The sequence below is a fragment of the Platalea leucorodia genome (genome assembly GCF_965183815.1).
Source record: "Platalea leucorodia genome assembly, chromosome: 5".
Classification (NCBI taxonomy): domain Eukaryota; kingdom Metazoa; phylum Chordata; class Aves; order Pelecaniformes; family Threskiornithidae; genus Platalea; species Platalea leucorodia.
Window position 1 is genome coordinate 100,194,096 of NC_138827.1, and position 19,366 is coordinate 100,213,461.

Genomic DNA, 19,366 nt, shown 5'->3' on the forward strand with positions numbered 1-19,366 from the left:
GGGAAGACCAGAGGCTGAAACAAGACAAGTTCAGACTACAAAGACGCGGCACCTTTGTAGGCGTAAGGATAATTCATTAACCCCTGGCCAAGGGCGGGTTCACCAGGAGTTTCTAGGCTGCGGCTGCACGCTGCCAGAGGCCACCTCCAGCGCCAAGAGGAGCTGCTGCGGGGCTGGCGGTTCCAGGGTGCGGGGGGACAGGGGTCCCCGGGAACCCGCCAGCTGCTGGAAGGGCACCGCAGCCGGGAGCGACGGCACAGAGCCGACCCAGCGCCCTCCCACCCCTACGGGCTGCCTTCTCGCACAGCGAGGCCGGCGCTCACGTAATCACAGCATCTACAGAGGCAGGGAACAAAACCTGGTTTGTCATCAGAAATAGAAAAGGACGATCGGGTCGGCACAGGGCAGCCACAAGCATCAGTGAGGCGGGCAACTGGGACTGCTGCCTGACTTCAGAGACGTAGAGCGACCACGCGCGCTTCAACAGACCCCAACACGGAACCTTGGAAGCTCCCTTGCCTTGACTTTACAAGTTTTAGGGAGAAAACCTCGTAAAGGCGGCGAGGACGACCACCCTGCACTCAGCATCACGTCCTCCATGTCCAAACAGGAGCCTGACGCCCCTAGCAGAGCTGATGTGTTGGGACAACTCTTCCAAGAGGAGCCACAGCAACCACCACGTCCCTTGCTTAGGGAAGCCTGCCTTTGCTGAACTCACAGCGGGCAAAGAACAGGTCCTAGCGACAACCTGGATATATGAAACCTTTTAAAAAGCAGCATTCGATGTTTTAGAGGCGAAGCAAACCAAGCTGCACTTGTTTGCTTGCTCCGGTCTCCTCTGCCTCTGTCATTTTTGGGAACCAGCGAAGTAACCCACACGACACGCTTAAATGTAACGCCAAAGAACCCGAACGGCTGTTGCAAGGCTGAGATTGATTTCTGGTCAAATCACACCCCAACTCCCAGCCACGCCTGGCCTGCAGCTCAGCGCAATTACGCCCAAAACACACAAGTATTAATGAACTAACACACAAAGGCCATTTCCACTACAAGTCAATTACTTTTTTTTTTTAATTCAAAGAAAAAATGGTATTTTAATAAATACTGCAGAAACATTAACCAAACATACAAAGTGACTTCAACAATTAAAAAAAGTAATGAATGTCCTGTTTTATAACAGTTATAACTTATTTTTTTCCACAATATTTAAATACAGAAAGCACTTACCAGCTATTTTGTAATACTGCCCTAAGCGCACTGTTGCATCAGTCAAAAGCTTATTATGGTGGTAAAAATGTCTTTTTGTGGGAAATAATTGGAATGGGTGGGTTTGTTTTTTTTTTTTCCTTCGTTTATCAGATGAAACAAAGTGCCGGGAACACACAGAACTGAGTTTTAATTACGGTAACCCTTTACCTTTGCACAAGTCAACGTGAACACAGCTTTAACACTTCAAAAATGAAGCATTACCCTCGGGAACAAAACGCTTGCCCTCAACAAGCGACAGCCACACTGGTTAAAGCTTGCAGTATCCTTCCTTTGAGAGAAGCTATGAAGTTAAAGTCGGTCAGTAAGCAGTTGCAAACAATTTAAAGGCTGAATTATTTAATGCAACAATAGTATTCAGTAAGCAAAAAGGAATTTGACTTAACCGGTTCACCGATGTTTCATGATTGTTGTCTGGATACGTATATATTAATCTTAAAGACTAAGGGCAGTATCCAGTTTCCACTGGGGACCCCTTAAGGCGTCACAGTTCTTCAGACCCCATTTCCTCACCATGAGCAAACACAGTCTGCAGCGAGAGACGGCTGCCCCAAAACAATAAGAGCATCACAAAAGATAACCTGGCTCTGCTGGCTCATTTGCAGATTCTTGGGTTTTTTTGCAAAGATAATTGCAGTGAACCACATCACAGAATAGCACTTCTCTGTAGCGTTTACAGAGGGCGAGATCCTGGGATCCACCCGGCTCTCCAACTCCTAGCAGAAGCAGGGGAGTCTCGGGGCTTCCCCAGACGGGCAGTAAGGCTTCACGAATTATCATGGTTGTAAAACTAAGGATCATTTGTCATCATAGCTCCTAGCACCTTTCACTTGAACCTACAGCGACATACCCATACAGCACACCAGAACTGGAGACCACTTCCACTCTACGTTACAATCACAAAGAGGAACGGAAAGTCAGAGTCCTGCAACGGGCAGGCGGTTTGCCCCCACACCCCAATTTGATCCGTTTTCATTTCCACAGTGCGAGGGCACCTATAATACTGGGAAATCTCAAACGGTTGTCTTCGTTACCAATGGGCTCAAATGTAGGTTGCGCTGCCGTCTCGGGAAGGCAAAACTCCAGACTTCTCACGTACAGTGTTTTCCTCTAGGTGACGCACAGGCCTCGGTATACTCTCCATTTTAACGATGGGCTAGTAAAAAATTAGATCATATCCTTTGGAAAACCAACTATAAGGTCACAGGGATAGTTCCTTAATGAGGAGGGCATATTAATAATGTCTTCTTTTAAAAAAACCAAACATTAAAGTATTATTTTAATGAAATCAAAGTGGTAGCATCCAGGAGTAGAGCGTTAATAAAAGAAACAAGCACTGTCAATGACATCTCTCTTCTTTGCAGTGTTATTTTCCCATTCACCCTCTCTTTTCTCAGCACATTCAAACATTTTCCCTTTTTTTTTTTTTTTTTGGCATTTTCTTCAATGTATTATTTCCTGATGCCACCTCGTTTAGAGCCATTTCTTCTCGCTGCTCAGTTCCTAAGTACAGTCTCACACAACAGGTGAAGTCTCCATTAAAGCACTGGCATAAGCCCTCATTAAATACCACGTGGCTGTGTACTTCATTGAGCCTCCATCCCTCCCGGACACTCTCTTCCTCCTTCTCCAGGAAATCAAGGTCCTTCACATCACCGTGCAACTCTTTGCTTTGTCCTTTCGCAAGTCCGTCGCCACTGTGGAAAGTTCTGGCCTGCCAGGCATGTGTGAAATTCGCTTTGTTGCCCTCTGCGATTTGTTTCGTTTAACATTTTTATTTGTTTTATTCACACACGCCAAGGTGGCAACATGAAAAATGTCTCTGACACTGTTTTCTGACTGTAAGGCTGAGCATTCAATATATGTAGCTGCTCCAATCTGTTTGGCCATATTTGCACCCTAAGGGAAAAAAAGAACATGCAATCAATACCAAGTTTCCACAGAGAGCCAAAGCAAACCATACAATTACTTTTCAGCACTGTTTTCCATACACAATGTTTTGTGAAAACCAAAGCCAAAGCTCCAGCACTACAGCCAGCAGCTAATTTTGCAAAATAAACAGAGCTTTGGTTCCAAGCTGCATTAAACAAGTATCCAAGCATTATCTCCTATGCTGATAAAGACAAATTGGAAGAGAGAAGATAAGCTCAGTGACCTGCAAACTGCAGAAAGCCAGAAGAGTATTAGTAGGACCTGTTTAGCAATTTCACCCTTACACCTTGCATCCGTGAATCACGTGCTCACTGGGAAAGGTCTGGACCTGACAGCTTCCAGATTTAAGCCTGCTATCTCCAAAGAGAAAATGTACCGACTGCCTTAAGGCTTCACCAGGGCGCTCCTGACCTGGAGCGGAGCCCGCGTTACGTTTCCACAAAGGGGGCAAAGTTCACAGGGAAATGTGCTGTGGGTTTCTGGGTCAGGGATAGTTATATCAACTTGTAGTTAGGGAACAGGCAAAAAAAAAAGAAAAAGGACATTAGTGGTTATGCGAGCCTTTCTTTTTTGTTTTTAAGTGCATTAAAAGTCAAAGCAGGGTTATTTGTTCCAGCAACAGGAAAACAACACACGACTCCAGCAGATGACAATACCCCGGTATCCTGTTGGGGATTTTGCTACTGGAAGACAATACAGCATTGTGGGAAAAAACAGAGTTGTTTCAATGGAATTTTACTTCTGAGGGATGAATCTTTTTAGTAAGTTACGAAATCCAACCACATCTTTGATGTGCCACTCCTCACATATTCATGGGCCTGAGACAGAGGCACAAGTCAGTCCAACCCCTCCTCTTTGCTCCAGTGCCAGGCTGATGGCACTGATCTATTTGGACCCACGTCTTCAGTACGCACTGTTTGCACTGCAGCGATGCAGCCCTGTTCTTATCAATTGTGAGCGGGAGTGGCTGATAAAGGAGTGTTAGTTTGTAGGACAAGCCCTCCCCACAGTTAAACACCTCAACTCCTACTAACCAGGCCTAGCCAATACCTTAGAGCCTCAGAAATGTTTGCTCAGGTGTAGCTGACTGGAAACCGGCTAGCACGCTGGAAGCAGGGTGTCGCCATCAACTGCCTTTATCCTCCCAGCGCTTCCTTATGAAGTTAAGAGGAACGGGGAAAACCCCACTAAACTCTTTGATCCCATGTAAACTTAGGAAGGCAAGGGAATTTAAAAATAAGCTGTGCATCTCGACCCCGGAGGACCCTTCCCTAGAACTAGTGCAGGAGAGCACCGGGCTGCTTCATGCCACCAGCGATTTGGCAACCACAAGAGATACAGCCGTTGCTCAGTCTAAGCTTTTGCTTACACAGAGTACAGATGAAATTATGGGAGTTTGCTGAAGTATGGGCTTCCCTGTAACACGTACAATTTTCCCTTTGGCTGCCAAGTAATAGCTTCTGGCTCAGCCCTTTGTCTTCAGCTGACTCCTGCTCCTAAGGGGAATGGGCTAAGCTACGGCACCAGGAGAGATGTGAATCTTCAACTCTGGGGACAAAGCCACCTGTCAGTAGATTTTTAATCACTATCTACAGAAAGGGGTAAGACTTGGTGATTTTACTGAAGTACTGTAAAAAATGTAATATATGAACTTGTGTATGTACTAAGTGGCAGATGGTATTTCCTTTTAAGTTTAATAATATTAAGAGAAAAATAGCATGGAAAATTACAGCTCCAAGGCTGAACATGAATATGTACACATGCAACAGTGGTAGTTTGTAACCAAGATGACATCTTCCGCCACAAGCAGGATTTAAGGACATTTGTGAATTGTTTTACACTAAAAAACGGGCATTTAGTTTCATGTAAAATTGTCTGAGACGGAGAGATGTTTACTGAGTGTAGAGAAATGCCATAACCAGCATAAGCCATCATAGTACAACACTCCATGTTGTATTTTAACCAAGACAGTTTATGGTATCTTTGCATTTTCAAATTTAAGCATGCTGTAGGAGGCTGCATTATTAGTAATCCCATATTAGGAGCTGTTAGTTTGGAAAATCTGAGGTTGTGGATAAAACATCAAAAGCTATTTGGTAACACAGGATATACACACTAGCTAAAGTTACTTCTGGCAGTACCATTCTCACTCTTTCACCCTGCAGGGTGTATCTCAAACCACCACCGTGATTCAGCTGCAATGCATGATACACATGCATGAGTAACGAGGGGAAGTTTACCTTACAGCCCAGTGTTCCCATTCTCTACCTCCTGCTCTCCCATGGCCCAATTCCTTTCCCTTTCACCTCGGTTTCTCTATCTCCTGATGCCTGGCTCCAAACTTCTCACTTCCCCAGCAGCAGAGAACTGCTACCAGGAATTAAGATGCTTTCTGGATTTGCTGCCACCTTCAGAGGGAGCTACAAGGTGTTTTCACAGATGTTTTCAGGAAATAGGATTTTTAAGGGGTCAGACTATACGCAATGCTCGTCAAGATGCTAAAGTCAGATGTATGAGATTCAAACCTTAAGTTCGAACAAGAAGTTTTACCCATTTATCAGTAAATAAACAGGACATGTCACATCTCGGTTACCGTTTTGGCCTCTGTAGGCTCAGAAAAGTAGTAAATTTATTTTCATTTCACTTAAAAGGCTCTTTGCAATCAATAATGCTACAATTTTATGATGCTTAAAACACGCGTTGTGGGGCTGCATGATTTTCTGCTGCATCCAGTCTGTGGGTAGGCTTTGCCTTTACTCCCAACAGGTTTCAAATTCACCTCCAGCAACTACTAGAGTATGTGCATCTGACTTCTAGGACGCACTAGTGTCAACGGGGGGAAGAAGTTGTTCATAAAGATGGCTACAGTGATAGAAGAGTGTCTTATCTTCCACCCCTAAGTACAACGAAGGACGTGGCACATACCTGATCGTAGGAGACGGGTGTCTGCCTGTGATTGGAAAGTTCCACTAGTGTGCTTACGTCTGTGCGCAGATCCGACTTGCAACCAACCAAAAGCATTTTGGTGTTCGGACAAAACTCCTGAATTTCACCTTTCCACTGTAAAATTTAGGTCGTTGTTATACTCCGGTAGTTGAATGTTTAAATCCAAAGAAGCAGTAGATACACGATGAAGTTTAATAAGTCATGATATTTCATGTGGAAATACTCTTACGCAATAGCTGTAAATACCTTCTAGCTAATTTCTGAAGGCATTAGTTCCAGCAGAATCTGGTCAAGGATGGAATCTTACAATCTCACACACTCATTAATTCCACCGACTTACTAATCAAAATGGAATGAATTGAGCTTGTTTACCTACATGAGTAAAGGTTTGCAGACCTGTCGCTCCTCACGAGCGGTAAACACCCAGCTGTAGCCATTTGCAGACAGGAACCAGTGAAACCTGGTGTCACCACATTCAATGGTTCCTCAAGACAGAGCTGCAGAGGCAGGTCTTGCACGACCACTAAATAAACGTTGCTATATGTTGGCTCCTGGCTACATCCTCACCCCTAAAACTACACAAATCTGCCAAGGGTTCAGCTATTGAGAACCAGTAATAAGCCCTTCAAACAGAACCTGTGATATATTCCTTGGGGTTTCCCCCCCCCCCCACATTTTTTTTTTTGGAGAACACCAGAAAGCCAAAAATTTCGCAGCATAATCTGAACAGATCACACAATCCCCAAAACTTAAGGATATCATTTGGGTTTAAAAGCATATTAAGAAAAACCCTTTACAGAATTTAGCAACAGTAATCAACATTATCAGGGACAGAAAAGAAAAAGACAGTTCTAGATGCTTGTTGGCACAGTTAGCAGCTGAGAGAATAGTCTTAAGTGTTTTCTGTAGCCTATTCAGAGCACTGTATGCCACTTTATTCCCAGTGACACAAGGACCACCGGCCCCAACTACAGAAAAAAGGAACTTCAGGTCATTAAGCCTTAAAGACAACACTGCAAAGTGGAGTCATGCCCAGTGACCAAGGAGAAGAGCAGGACCACCTGGCAAACACAGAGCTTGATTATCAAAATTCAATGTTTTAACTCGGGGAAAGTCTGGCACTGAATCTGAGATCACTGAGCTTGTGAAAAATTTTGAAGTTTGGTGCAGGATTGCATTTCTATGCCACTGCAGGTCTTCTGGTGGCTTCCAGAGGCATTTGTCACTGGCTCCTTCTAACTGCAGGCTGAGGAATTATGTAAAGCCATGGCAAGAGTCCAAACACTTGGCAGGCACGTTTTAACCGTCTCTGCAACACGGCAAAGTTTCTCAATCCTGTCTGTTCTATGAAGATAAAGCGAGAGACAATTTCTTGCTGCACCCAGCCCTGCACCTCACACCACCCTAAACAATTCACTGCTGTCTAAGGGCTGGGGAATGAGAACTAACTTTACCCCTGAGCGTCCATGAGGGAGTTTTTGTTTTCAGTTAACATTCATCCCTTTCAAACAAACGATCTCAAATTCTAGCAGTGCAGAGCGCGGTCCTGTCATCTCTCCATTAAAAGAAACAAACTGAAGTTTCCAAGGTAAGAAACAGCACCACTCTTTAGAGATTTAAAGACAAGCTACTCAAACAGTTCTGTTATCAAATGTTTCTCGAACACTTGCCTTTTTTAGCACACTGTCAAGAGTTTCTGGCCGACTGATGTCAAAGCAAATGAGGACAGCATCAGAATCTGGATAGGAGAGCGGGCGGACGTTGTCATAATAAGGAGACCCTGCAGGGAAACAAACAACATTTTTATTAGTTTATATTTTTCACTTTCTGCATTCATTCAAGCTTATCCAGAAAGTTTAGGAAGGTTTTCAGTGAAGCTCTTTAATAGCACCCAGCTACCCTCTTTTCTTCAATAGCACTGTATTTCCCAAATACTCGTTGCAGTTGCTCATTTCCCCACTTTGCTTTTATTTCTCACCTACAAAAGCAACAGCTTTCCCAAGTAATTTACGTGATGGCACCCCAGTGATCCATCTCCCACCAAAAGCTTGGGATGCCCGCAATAACAAGGAAAGGCAAATCGGGTCAGCCCAAGTTTAAGTCCCAGCATTAACCTGCAGGGATTTGACTTTGAGAACAAATCCTTAACCTCCAAAAGGCTTCCTCAAAGCAAATTTGTCACAGTTGCGCTTTCACAGAAAAGAATTCCGAAAGTTTTGAAATAAATCCGTTTTGATTCTTCTAACATTTAATTTAAACCAAATGGTTCCAAGTGCAAAATGCATCTTTAGTTGTCATGGATATCGGCAATTTTTAGAAGAAACTCTTGCTTCAAATTAAAGCGTTTGTTGCAGTACTCCAGGAGGAAAGAATCCCAGTCCTATAGGCAGGCACGCAAGTTATCTGTCACAAAAAGCCGCACCAATCTGTAAACCAATATATGCTTGCAATAAATGTTTATGTTTGGCCCATAAAACAAATTTTTATCAACGAGATCAAAGCTAAACTAGTAATCTGATGGAACACAAACAGGTCCAATATTGCACTTTGTGCATGTTTTACTTCTAGAGCTGTTAAGGGATATGCTGTTTTCTTTAAAAATTGTCATGATGTGCAGAGTTACAAATGTATCTCCAGAGTCGGAAATCTCATTTTTTATCATCTGGTCAATCTGGTAACAGGTTTGGGGGGGAAAAAAATCATCTTTTTTTCTAGGAAGTTGCAGTCACTCGGCCACCATTCGGTTTGGCCTTAACTCTGCTGGAGCTTCACTTATTGAGAAGAATGCATTTCTGATTTAGAAGGGTACTTAAACTGTTAAGCGGTCCAACAGGATAAGGGTTTGGGCTTTAAAATGCATGCCTACAACTTAAAATGCATTTTCTTCTTAGTCATACAGTCGCATTTCTGTATTTTTCTCTCATGAACCTAAAATACATCATAGAACATATGCAACAAGAACACAGCTTTCAAGAGTTTTGGGGTTATCAGCTATTGTATCACCAATGTTCCAACTATCTAGAACTAATTGGCTGTAAGGTCTCAGAGGCTGAGCAGACTACTAACTGGATTAGAGAAATTCCTCAAGTTTTTAACTGACAGACAGCTCATGCTGTTGCACAAAGCAACGTGTGAACGTATCGCAGATGACTTCAGTTGGACAGCTTATACTGGAAGGAAGGAGTCAAGAATCCCGGGAATGTTGTTTTTGAAATGAAGAGTAACACATGGGGAATGAAGCATTACCAAACTAGGTAGCAGAAGGTAATTTGTTGAACGAGACTATTTTATTCAAATGCTCATCTTCATAAATGATGTCAATCTAACAAAGAGGCAGCTGTCAAAAACTGCTCTTCAAAAAAACAGTTAGCTGTCTTCAGCAGTAAATGACAAGTTAGAAAGAAATCTAAGCGAGCTGAGCTGACCGGTAGTTAACTATTCATTGGAGCTCAGCTCTGCTTGCAGCGACTATCAATAAGCATTTTCTACTACTAATTATTCCCCAGCTATCTCCAGCACTGCTATTATAGTGCCTCTATTCTGGAGCCCCAGGGCCAAGTTATTTATCCTGGAGCCCCAGGGCCAAGTTATTAGCCCTGGACAGATGAATTGCAGAGCAGCGTGCCGTTAACTAGCCACCCGCTCTGCTCTGCAGCGTTACACGGGCCAAAGCACAGACTGCTGCCCAGCCGCCAGCCTGCACGCTGGTGAGAGCCACTGCCGGGCCAGCACATCGCCCTGCCGAGCTCAGGCAAGTAAGGGCAGGATTGAAGATCATTAATGCTTGGCCAAATGGTTGCTGGCTAGAAAGGAGTCTCAAAAAAGCCTCACCCAGAAACTAATTCCTTAGACACATACCTATCTTCTCACTCACCAGTCTTCGGGGATACAACATACCATATATGTCCATCAGCATGTATTTATGTATACATACAGTCACCACCTCCGGCCCAGAGACTCCTTTCTACTGTGTCAGCTGTAGCCGTGTTTGTTGAGGGTTTTTCTTTTTAGGTTTTCCTTCTGAAGCTCTCATATTGAAGATGCTGAGCTAGAATAAGCGCACTTTTACAGGCATTCCTTCTGCTCAGATGCAAGCTAGGAGGAATATTTGACACCTCCTTTTCTTCGGGGTAGTGTGTGGCAGAACAAGTGGGAACCATTTAAAGTACTCGGGCTGCAGTATCAACAAAGGAAATTTCCTGGTCTCATTCAGCAGCAATAACTGAACCTTTATTACTGCGCAAATAAAGGGCTACGGCCCTCGCTGCGCGAGCCTATTCAATCTGGCATTTCATCGTTTCGCCCAGAGAAACCCTCAGAAGCCAGGAATCTCAGGAATGAGGCTCAAGTCTGAACAGACAACTCGAGCACAGCCCAGTAAGGCTGCTCGCTCTTTTTCAAGTTAGTCTGCAGATTTGAAGCCATGCCAACCCTAGAAAACAGAAGGAGAATGTAGAGCTACAGCTATGGTGTTTGCGGAAAAAAATAAGCCTATTTGTGTTTGTGATTCTCCTCCTACCAAATAAAACATTTTTGTCAAGGACAACATGGATCATTTTTCTGTTTTATCAAGGAATTGCTGATAATGCTGTAGTTCATCTTACTTTGTGGTGGAAGTATATTCCAGCTGCGATCCCCCTTTTTTAATCTGTTTGGCAGCTTAAATAATTTAAGCCCAAATAATTTAAACATTAAGAATGATCTACTTTTAAAACCTTATGTTTCATGCAAAGTACAACATAAATTCAGCTTTTAAACTGAAATAAAACCCCTCACCAGCAATATGGTTGGCTTTGGGCTACAGAAGATGCCAAAGCTTAGGTTTAAATGTTGCTATCTTAATAAATAACAGAATTAAGTCATCAAAAGTTAAAGCATACTTAATTTTTTGATGCCTTAGTACTACTCTGAGATGCTAGATCACGGAGAGCTGATGCCCTATTTGCAAGGCCCAAAGCCTCCACCACCACCACCAGTTCCAAGCAGGAGGTTCAGCCCCACGTCCCACCTACGGAGCTGAACCTGGGCAGCTCCTGCTCACCGCGCTGCTCAGCCTCTGCTTGCCCGCGGGCCCTGAGGGAAGCGGTGCTCAGTAACAGGCAAGACTCTACTATTTACACACCACCAAGCAGCCATCAGGCATTAGTCTTTGTAGCCTTTTGGACTCCAGTCAACTGAAAGAACAACAGTTGAACAGCAGCATTCTCGCTCCCAAACCCTTGGGCTCACTAATTATCAGCTATATAGAAAACACATCAAATACTGCAGTGGCCACTCTGAGGAGCTGACTCACTGCTGACAGCTTTCCTCCTTCCAAATCCACCTGGGCTGTTTTGGAGAAAACGCAGGATTTTGTATACTGAATATCACAGAACACATCATCTCCAAGCACATGAGCATCACAATATTCATAGCACCTCAAACAGAAAACAGGACTTTGGTAGGTGACTTGGCATTCCCCGTTATCAGTTTTAATTATTTCCCCTCTAAAGGGGAAAAAAACCCTGTAAAGACGAGTTAACGTTACCCTGCCATGAAAGAAGAAAAATCGCATGGCTCAATACAGCCAGCTTGCACGTGAACTGGAAGGCAGAGGCTGAAATTTGACATTTCCTTTACAAAGCTTACTGCCAGATTGCTCAGGAAAATAGGAACTTTAATTCATGTATGTTTCAGATGTTTCCTGAAAGATTTCAGCAAAAAGCTTTACAATTAATATTATGTTTCTATACAGACACTGAATACATTGTGCACATTCAAATCACAGTAAAGCTAACCTCATCTAAAGCTCTAAGGCCCTTCTGGATTTAATTATATGCTAATCCCCACCAGCGCGTAAGTATTTCTGGCCCTGTTGAGAATTATTTTATTGGAGTATCCAGTACAGTTTCCACAGCTCAACCAATAAAAAAGAAACTAATATGTTTTAGGGAGACACAGGTATGTAAACCTAATTAATAGTATTGATTTCTGTGCCACAGCTGCTGTTGTACTAGCAAGAAATACATAAATATCAAAGTAGTCACTTTTAATGGAAGAAGCCAAAACCTTGGTAAATGCACATTAAGACCACGCCTATGGTAGACAAAGATGTCTGATACACAGGTATTCCTCAGTGTCCCCGAGACTACAAGATGAAGCTTCAGCCTGAAGAAACTCCTAATACTCTGGCTAGCAAAATAAGCACACAGCTCCCAAACAGCTCGAGACTGCCATACTATGTTACCACAGAGTGGAATAATTTATGGTGTAGTTAGATTGCAACCAGACATTCCTGCTTTGAAAGAAGGGTTGGTAGTCCAAAAACCAATTGAAATTCAAGTTGGCAAGTGCTTTCCTTAATGCTGTGGCTAATTTAAATCCTTATAATGACTTGCAGAACTAGACAGTACCAGAAAATATTTGAATAATGAATCTTCCCATTCCACTCTTACTTGTAAGAGTGTTTTGTCCCATATTTCTAGGGGCATATCCAAGATACAACTTCCCAATAAACTTACAGCTAGCTTTAAAATGTTTTATCAATTGCATGACTCTACATTTTGTACTTAAGAGTCCTCTAGGAAAAAGCACATTACTATATAAAGGATCGTAAACCAAAATCATGACAGCAGGGCTTGTTCTCACCCTAACACAAAACTATTTTAACCAATGCCTACAGCTCTTCTCATTTTCTCAGCAAGCAAAAAAAAAAAAAAAAAATGCTCAAAGTAGCAAGACCTTCCTTCTAAAGGATTCAATGCAAAACCCAACATTTACTTTAACTCAAGTTAGAAACTAATCTGCAAGGCAGCCTGTTGCATGCTCCCAGTTAGAAAACAGTTAAAGAGGGTTAAAGATGGATACTAAATACTGATCAAGTCATCTTGAAAGTATCTGCAGTATATTGCAATCAAACGCAGCTAAATAGCATCCTTCCCCTCTCCCCCAAAAAATACTGAAGTAGCTCAAATGACTCATTACCTCTCCCGTGCTGCAATGGACATTACCTTCCATTAGTATTTGGCAGTTAATCAGTCATATTTTTAAGTTAACTAGATCTAGTCCTGCTTTAAAAATGTCATTAAGGCATTCATTCTAATTCAGCAAAGGACTAGGACAAAGACTTGTAAAAAATAAATTACCAAGAATTTAAGATAATGCTAAAACACTATCTTATCTTCTGATGCCCCTCATCTGGTGATGTGATTTTGCACTGGGTTAATGAGTCTGGGCAGGGTTTCTTCTTGCAGAGAAGACGAAGAGACAATTCTTCATCCGCACAGCCCCACAACCAGAGGATCTACTGTTCAGTAATACTTTCTAAGACCAAGCATCGGATCTTTCAAACATTTCCTCTTCAGTTTCAGATTGCAGACAAATTAGCCACTTGATCTTAAGTTTCTGACTCAGTCAAATTTTCTATTAGTTCCAGGACAGCCTGAGACGATGACATGCACATGCAAAGGCTGGCAGGTGTTTCTTCCACTGCTTTTCTCTTTTGAAGTGCTACAGAATATTTCATTACATGGGTGTCTCCAGCCTTTGACATACAGATTCCAAACCTTGCCATGTCAAACAGCTTAACCTGCAAGCGTGTTGTATTTTAATAGCTAAAGATAAAATTTTCCAAAATAACTTCACTATTAATTTTTAATAAGCCCTTACTCCATAGTTTGTTACAGCCAGCTTAGTAATCAGGATGAAAGCTCAAACCAGACTCACTCTAGAAGCCTGCAAGCTCTTTCTTGGCATAAGATGAAGAAAAAAAAATGAGTTCAGAGCTACGCTGATACCGGTGGTGGGCACAAGAGACTGCCTTTTCCCAGTAATTGTGTTGCAAGAATTTGGAATCATTTCCTCAACAGCAAAAGGAAAGCCAACTCACCACCTAAACTCCCTTTTTTTAAAAAAAGGGATTAACCTTTTCTGGTTAAGGACTGCTTCTGTATTTAGAAGGAACTGCTGGGTCCAAATTCAATATTAACAAGCTACCTACACAACTTGCCTAAAGAAGAAAGGGCTTGCACACTCTGTCAAGTTCCCTCAGCTTTTTTCCGATCGCTTCTGCAGAGTTAATGTTGACCCACACTTGCGTTAATGGTTCATGGCATCATTCCCCCCTGACCGTGCGTCAGAGGCTCGCTGGCTGTCCGCGCTTCTCTCCAGCGCCCAGGTGGCAAGTTCAGGGGTGCATCCTCACCACCCTTATTGCAAAAGCTTAGTCCAATTATCAAGGACAGCAGGATCTAGAGGAGTTCCCGACCTAACGTGAGATCTAAGACCTCAACCTCTGAGGCATCTGAGCCAGGGTTTTTGACATGGCCACTGAAGAAGAGTGGCCACAACTGGAAGAGCGATGAGGACCCTACGCGCTGCCCGTGGTATGTAAGAAAGGATGGCTCCCTCTGCACCCTCAGAGGGACAGAGATGCCTACCTCCCTAGTCTTTCCAGGCTTTAAAGACTTCTCAAAAGCAGGGGAAAAAGCACTGTATTTTATTAAAAACGAATAAACAAACAGGCATTAAGGCGGCTACAAGGAACTCCAACGTGAGCTGATGTAATTTACCATTAGCATATATAAACACCTCTTCGCCCTTGCGGGTGAAGCCGGGTTTCGGAGCAGCCGAGGCAGCCCGGGAGCTCCTCAATAAGCTCCCCGCAGCCAGGCAGGTGAGAGCCCACAGCCCTGCCCCGCCTGCCTCCCCCTGCGACGCCGACAAATCGCTTCATGGAGGCTCGCCCGCACCCCTTCCCCTCCCCAAAAGTCACGTACATCGCTAAAGTATACCTCAGATTTACCAAAAAATAAGGAAATAGGCAAAGAGAAGCAGCCGCCCGTCTCGCCCAGCCGCCGCTCGCCTCTGGAGAGAGGCGGTGAGGGGCTGCGGGGCCGCCGGGCCGGTTTCCCGCTCCCCAGGCCGGCGGGGGCCGCCGCTCCCCACCGATCCCCCCCCGCCCCGTCCGCCCCCGGGGAAGCGCTCACCCGAGGTGTCCCAGAGGCTGAGCTCGATGCGCTGCGTGTCGATCTCGAAGCTGGCCGTGTAGTTCTCGAAAACGGTGGGGACGTAGCTCTGCCGGGAGACAGCGCACGGTCAGCCCGCGCCCACCACCGCCGCCCCCGCCGCCCCGGCCCCGGCCCGCCCCGGCCCCCGGCCCACCTCGGGGAAGCAGTCCTTGGCGAAGACGTGGAGCAGCGCGGTTTTCCCGCACTGGCTGTCTCCCACCACCACGATCTTGCACTTCACGTTCTGGTTGGGATCCATCACCGCCTTGCTCGATAACTTCTGGCTCGCTCTTCTTTCCTTCATTGATCTCGGCTTAGTCCCTCGGCCGGCCACAACAAAAATTTAAAAAAAAAAAAAAAAAACAACCAAATACACCCGGTTCCCTCAAAAAAAGATAAAAATAATTTAAAAAAATAATAAAATAAGAAAAAAACCCAGGTGGAAGTGGCAGAGCCGCGGGACGCGCCGCCGTCCCCGCTCCGCCGGTCCCGCGCAGACTGCTTTGTCCCCCCGCCGCCCGCCCCTATTTATAGCTTCGCATCCGCCAATCACCGCCCGCCGCCGGTGCGGAGCCCGCCCCCTTTCGCCGCGCGCTGCCGGCGGGCCGCCGGAGCAGAGCGCCCCCTAGGGGAGCCGCGCGGCGCCGCAGCCCCGGAGCGGGGCGGGGGGGGGGGCGGCCGGGGTCCCGGTGCCGCCCCGCGGGGACCCCGCCGCCTTCTCCCGCCTGGCCCCAGCCCTCCCGGCCCCACCGGGCCCGGGCCCATCCGCCGAGGGCTGGGGTGATCCCATGCCGGCGGTAGAGCGGTGTCATCCTGTCAGGGAGAGGCCTGGTGCGGGGCCGGCACCCTCAGGAGCGATGCGTGGAATAAAGGGTGTTTTTTGAGGTGTTTTTTTTTAAAATTTGACACAGGCCGTCTATAAAGCTCAGTGCTACGAAAGGCAGCCTGCGGCGGGGGGGGCTCTGCGGCCTCCAGAGGAGCCCCCCCGCAGTGCCACAGGGCGGGCTGAGGAGAGCCTGCCTCGGCGGGGGTGGTGGCGATGGCGGGCAAAGCGGGGTTTTCACTCAAAACATGGTCACAAGGGGAGCGTCGGCATCCCCGAAAACATCCCCGCCCTCAACGAGCTCTTTTTTTTTAGCTTTCTGGACACAGAAATGAGCAAAACTGGCTTACGCTCACCAGAGGACCGCAGGCTGCTCTGACTGAAACCGACTGTAACGGCGCGGGGTAAATCCTTCCCGAAGCGACAGCCCCGAACAAGGGGCGGATTGTGAGCTCCGTCAAGTGGCCCTCTGCTCGCCCGCATGGCTCCGCGCGGCGGGCAGGCGGAAAGGAGCTGGCGGCCGGCAGGAGGGCTGGAGCAGAGCCTGCCTCCCCTCCGTCCTCTCAGCTCCCCTGCCAGCCTCGCCCGGCGCGGCCGAAGGCAAGGGGTGGCCTTGGCGAAGGTGGGGTTTTGCCCTGACCTCCTGAGTCCGTCCCCCAGGTCACGAACGAGCTCCGTGTCATGGAATAGAATCATAGAATCACAGAATCGTCAAGGTTGGAAAAGACCCTTAAGATCATCGAGTCCAACCGTTAACCCAGCACTGCCAAGTCCATCTATACCATGTCCTCGAGCACCACATCTATCCGTTCTTTAAATCCCCCCAGGGATGGGGACTCAGCCCCTGCCCTGGGCAGCCTGGGCCAGGCCCTGGCAGCCCTTTGGGGGGAGAAGTTTTTCCCAATACCCAACCCAAACCTGCCCTGGCGCAGCTTGAGGCCGTTCCCTCTCGTCCCATCGCTTGTTCCTGGGGAGCAGAGACCGACCCCCCCGGCTCCAGCCTCCTTTCAGGCCGTTGCAGAGAGCGATGAGGGCTCCCCTCAGCCTCCTCTTCTCCAGGCTGAGCCCCCCAGCTCCCCCAGCCGCTCCTCATAAGACTTGTGCTCTAGACCCTTCACCAGCTTCGTTGCCCTCCTCTGGGTCAGCGCTGGGCTGAAACGTGAGCGATTTTACAACACCCTGAAGCGGAAAGCGCTGCTCTCTTATGCATGTTTGATCGTAGGGAGATAACGCCAGTGACGCAGACAGGAGGATCTCAAGCATGACATTTCAAAATTCAGGGCGAATATTCTTGATTTTGTTCCGATGTGTCACATCTTCAGCTGGTCAAATTGCTCTAATGAATTTTCCAAAGAATTTAAGCCTTGGTTTCTGCTTGGAAATCATGAGCAAAACACTAAAATTTGCAGTGGGTGCATTATTTGTAAGGCCTCACTGAAAAGTTGGAGCAGGCAACTTTCCATCTCTTTTTTTTTTTTTTTTAAATTAAAAGCTGGTCTCAGCTACTTTGCAGTCTCCATCCGTCCCTGCTGTCCACCAACACAGCTTCAGCCCTTTCGACAGATGATGGAATGGGAGAACAGTGAATAAGCAGTGAGGAAACTTCTTGCTCACAGCAAGTTGGTTTTCCCTCTTTTGCTCAACTGTGTACATTCGAACAGGAGATAAGTCTGGAAAAATACAGTTGCGTAAATGCTCTCATGTCTAGTCCAGAGCGCAAAAAATCCCGTTTCTTCATTCCTTTCCGCTCCACGCTGAAACACGTGGCAGCCTCACGGGCAGATGCAGGTGGGATAGAGCTCTGGAGGTTCAGCTCTGGCTCTGTATTCCCTCTGAGTCCAACGTGCCAACTGAGGCGTATCTGTCAAATCTAAGGAGAGAAGAAGACGGGGTTGAAAGAGCTCTTTGTTAATCCCAAATGGAAGCTGAGTATGAACATCTGCTCCCTATCAGTTCATCGGTCACCTCCGTACAGATGGAGGCAAGATGCACCAAAGCCAGCGCTGATGCCGCCCGTTCCTTGGCGGTGGCTCGGCTTGGCGGGGACCGAGGGTGCCGGGAGAAGGAATTGGTGCTGCCGGGCACCACGCACCGGGGCTGGGGGAGACGGCTCCCTCGCACAGCTCACATGGAAAATTCGCCTGCGTCCAGCTATGTTAGGAATGTGGAAACTTTAACGCACACGAAACGCTTACTCATCACGACCACAGAGCTTCCATCAACACGCTTCCCCGTAACATCATGGTTACATGCTTTGTTTGCCCTGACGGTCCAGAGGCCGCTGGGGTCACCCAGCTAAACCCCGGGACTTTCGGGGTGCCCTGTGGTGCTTTAGGCACTTGTGACAATCAGTAAGATACAAGACACCCCTGCCTGCTCCGAAACCGCCTGCTTGTTGTCATTCCTTGGGGAAGCTCTTCCAGATATGTTAATCCCCGTAAAACTATTATTCATGTCATACTCTTAAGTTTAATGCCTTTTCCCATATCTTGATAACGAGGGGGATAACGCAGTGGGGGTTAACATTTCCATTGGTATTCTTCACACGCAGTCGGGATTTTGATTTATAAGGCAGAGTTTCTTGCTTTGCTTAGTTCAAATTCCCCATTTTTCTTCAGACCTGATTCCTCTCTAGACTTTTGCAGTTTCTCCGCTTTCCATCCGAGAAAGCATTATGCGTATATTAATAACGTATACACAATCTAGTGTTATCTGTGGTAATGACTACTGATCTAGTATAAGATTTTATGGGAATATCAAAATACATTTTTCTCCTCTCATAAGTAATCTGCCTGAACACTTTCCATGACTATAATAAACCAGCCGAGAACAAGTGCTTTTAGTATCAGAATGACTGCTTGATGATTTAAATCTAAAATTGCCGTCAGAATATCTCTCCCTGCGATGCCAACTACCAAAGCATCCGTGGAAAGTATTAAACAAAATACATAAAACCTGAGCCTTACGCATCCCATCCCCTCCTCCTTTCTGCGTGCGTGTAGCTAAACGGGACGTACATTAAAAGAACATGGTTGAGGTTTAAGGTCAAACACTTGTGTATTAGGAAATGCGTGTTTCCTGTGTGTCGGAAACGTGGGCTCCCTTGTGAGTATGCGGTGATGGTCATTAATTTCACGATCACGTATTATTTTTTCCCGAGAACCTATTCAGCCCACAGCGCGATATTGTCACCTTAACGAGCAGCTATTCAGAAACAGCTGTACTTCTCACCGGCCAGCGTGTAACCCGTCCCTCATTTAGGGACGCTATTCAAAACCTGCTTCTGAACACATACCCATTTGTTATCTCTTCTTATCAATGTCATATTCGAGTTCTTAACAGATGAAAAGAAATTATTTTTCGCCGCTGCCTGATGAGCTGCCATGACCTGAGGAGGCCTGTTTGACAGAGG

The 19,366-nt window shown here is 46.0% G+C and overlaps 1 protein-coding gene across 1 annotated transcript; it reads right to left on the bottom strand.

The window, feature by feature from the left end:
* Positions 1 to 1,110: 1,110 nt before the first annotated feature.
* On the bottom strand, positions 1,111 to 15,584 carry RND3 (Rho family GTPase 3). Its single transcript, XM_082311889.1, has 5 exons — positions 15,286 to 15,584; positions 15,111 to 15,198; positions 7,815 to 7,924; positions 6,124 to 6,258; positions 1,111 to 3,165 (listed from the first exon to the last, which is right to left on the bottom strand). The coding sequence occupies exons 1-5, from the start codon at positions 15,433 to 15,435 to the stop codon at positions 2,914 to 2,916; spliced, it is 735 nt and encodes a 244-aa protein (XP_082168015.1). The 5' UTR covers positions 15,436 to 15,584; the 3' UTR covers positions 1,111 to 2,913.
* Positions 15,585 to 19,366: the final 3,782 nt, after the last annotated feature.

Bases quoted from the DNA above. Each gene is read 5' to 3' on its own strand.
- RND3 (XM_082311889.1), bottom strand. From the start codon at position 15,435: ATGAAGGAAAGAAGAGCGAGCCAGAAGTTATCGAGCAAGGCGGTGATG. The intron at 15,199-15,285 runs GTGGGCCGGGGG...GTCTCCCGGCAG, and splicing joins CCAAGGACTGCTTCCCCGAG to AGCTACGTCCCCACCGTTTT. The intron at 7,925-15,110 runs GTGAGCGCTTCC...GTTTCCCTGCAG, and splicing joins CAGCCTCTGGGACACCTCGG to GGTCTCCTTATTATGACAAC.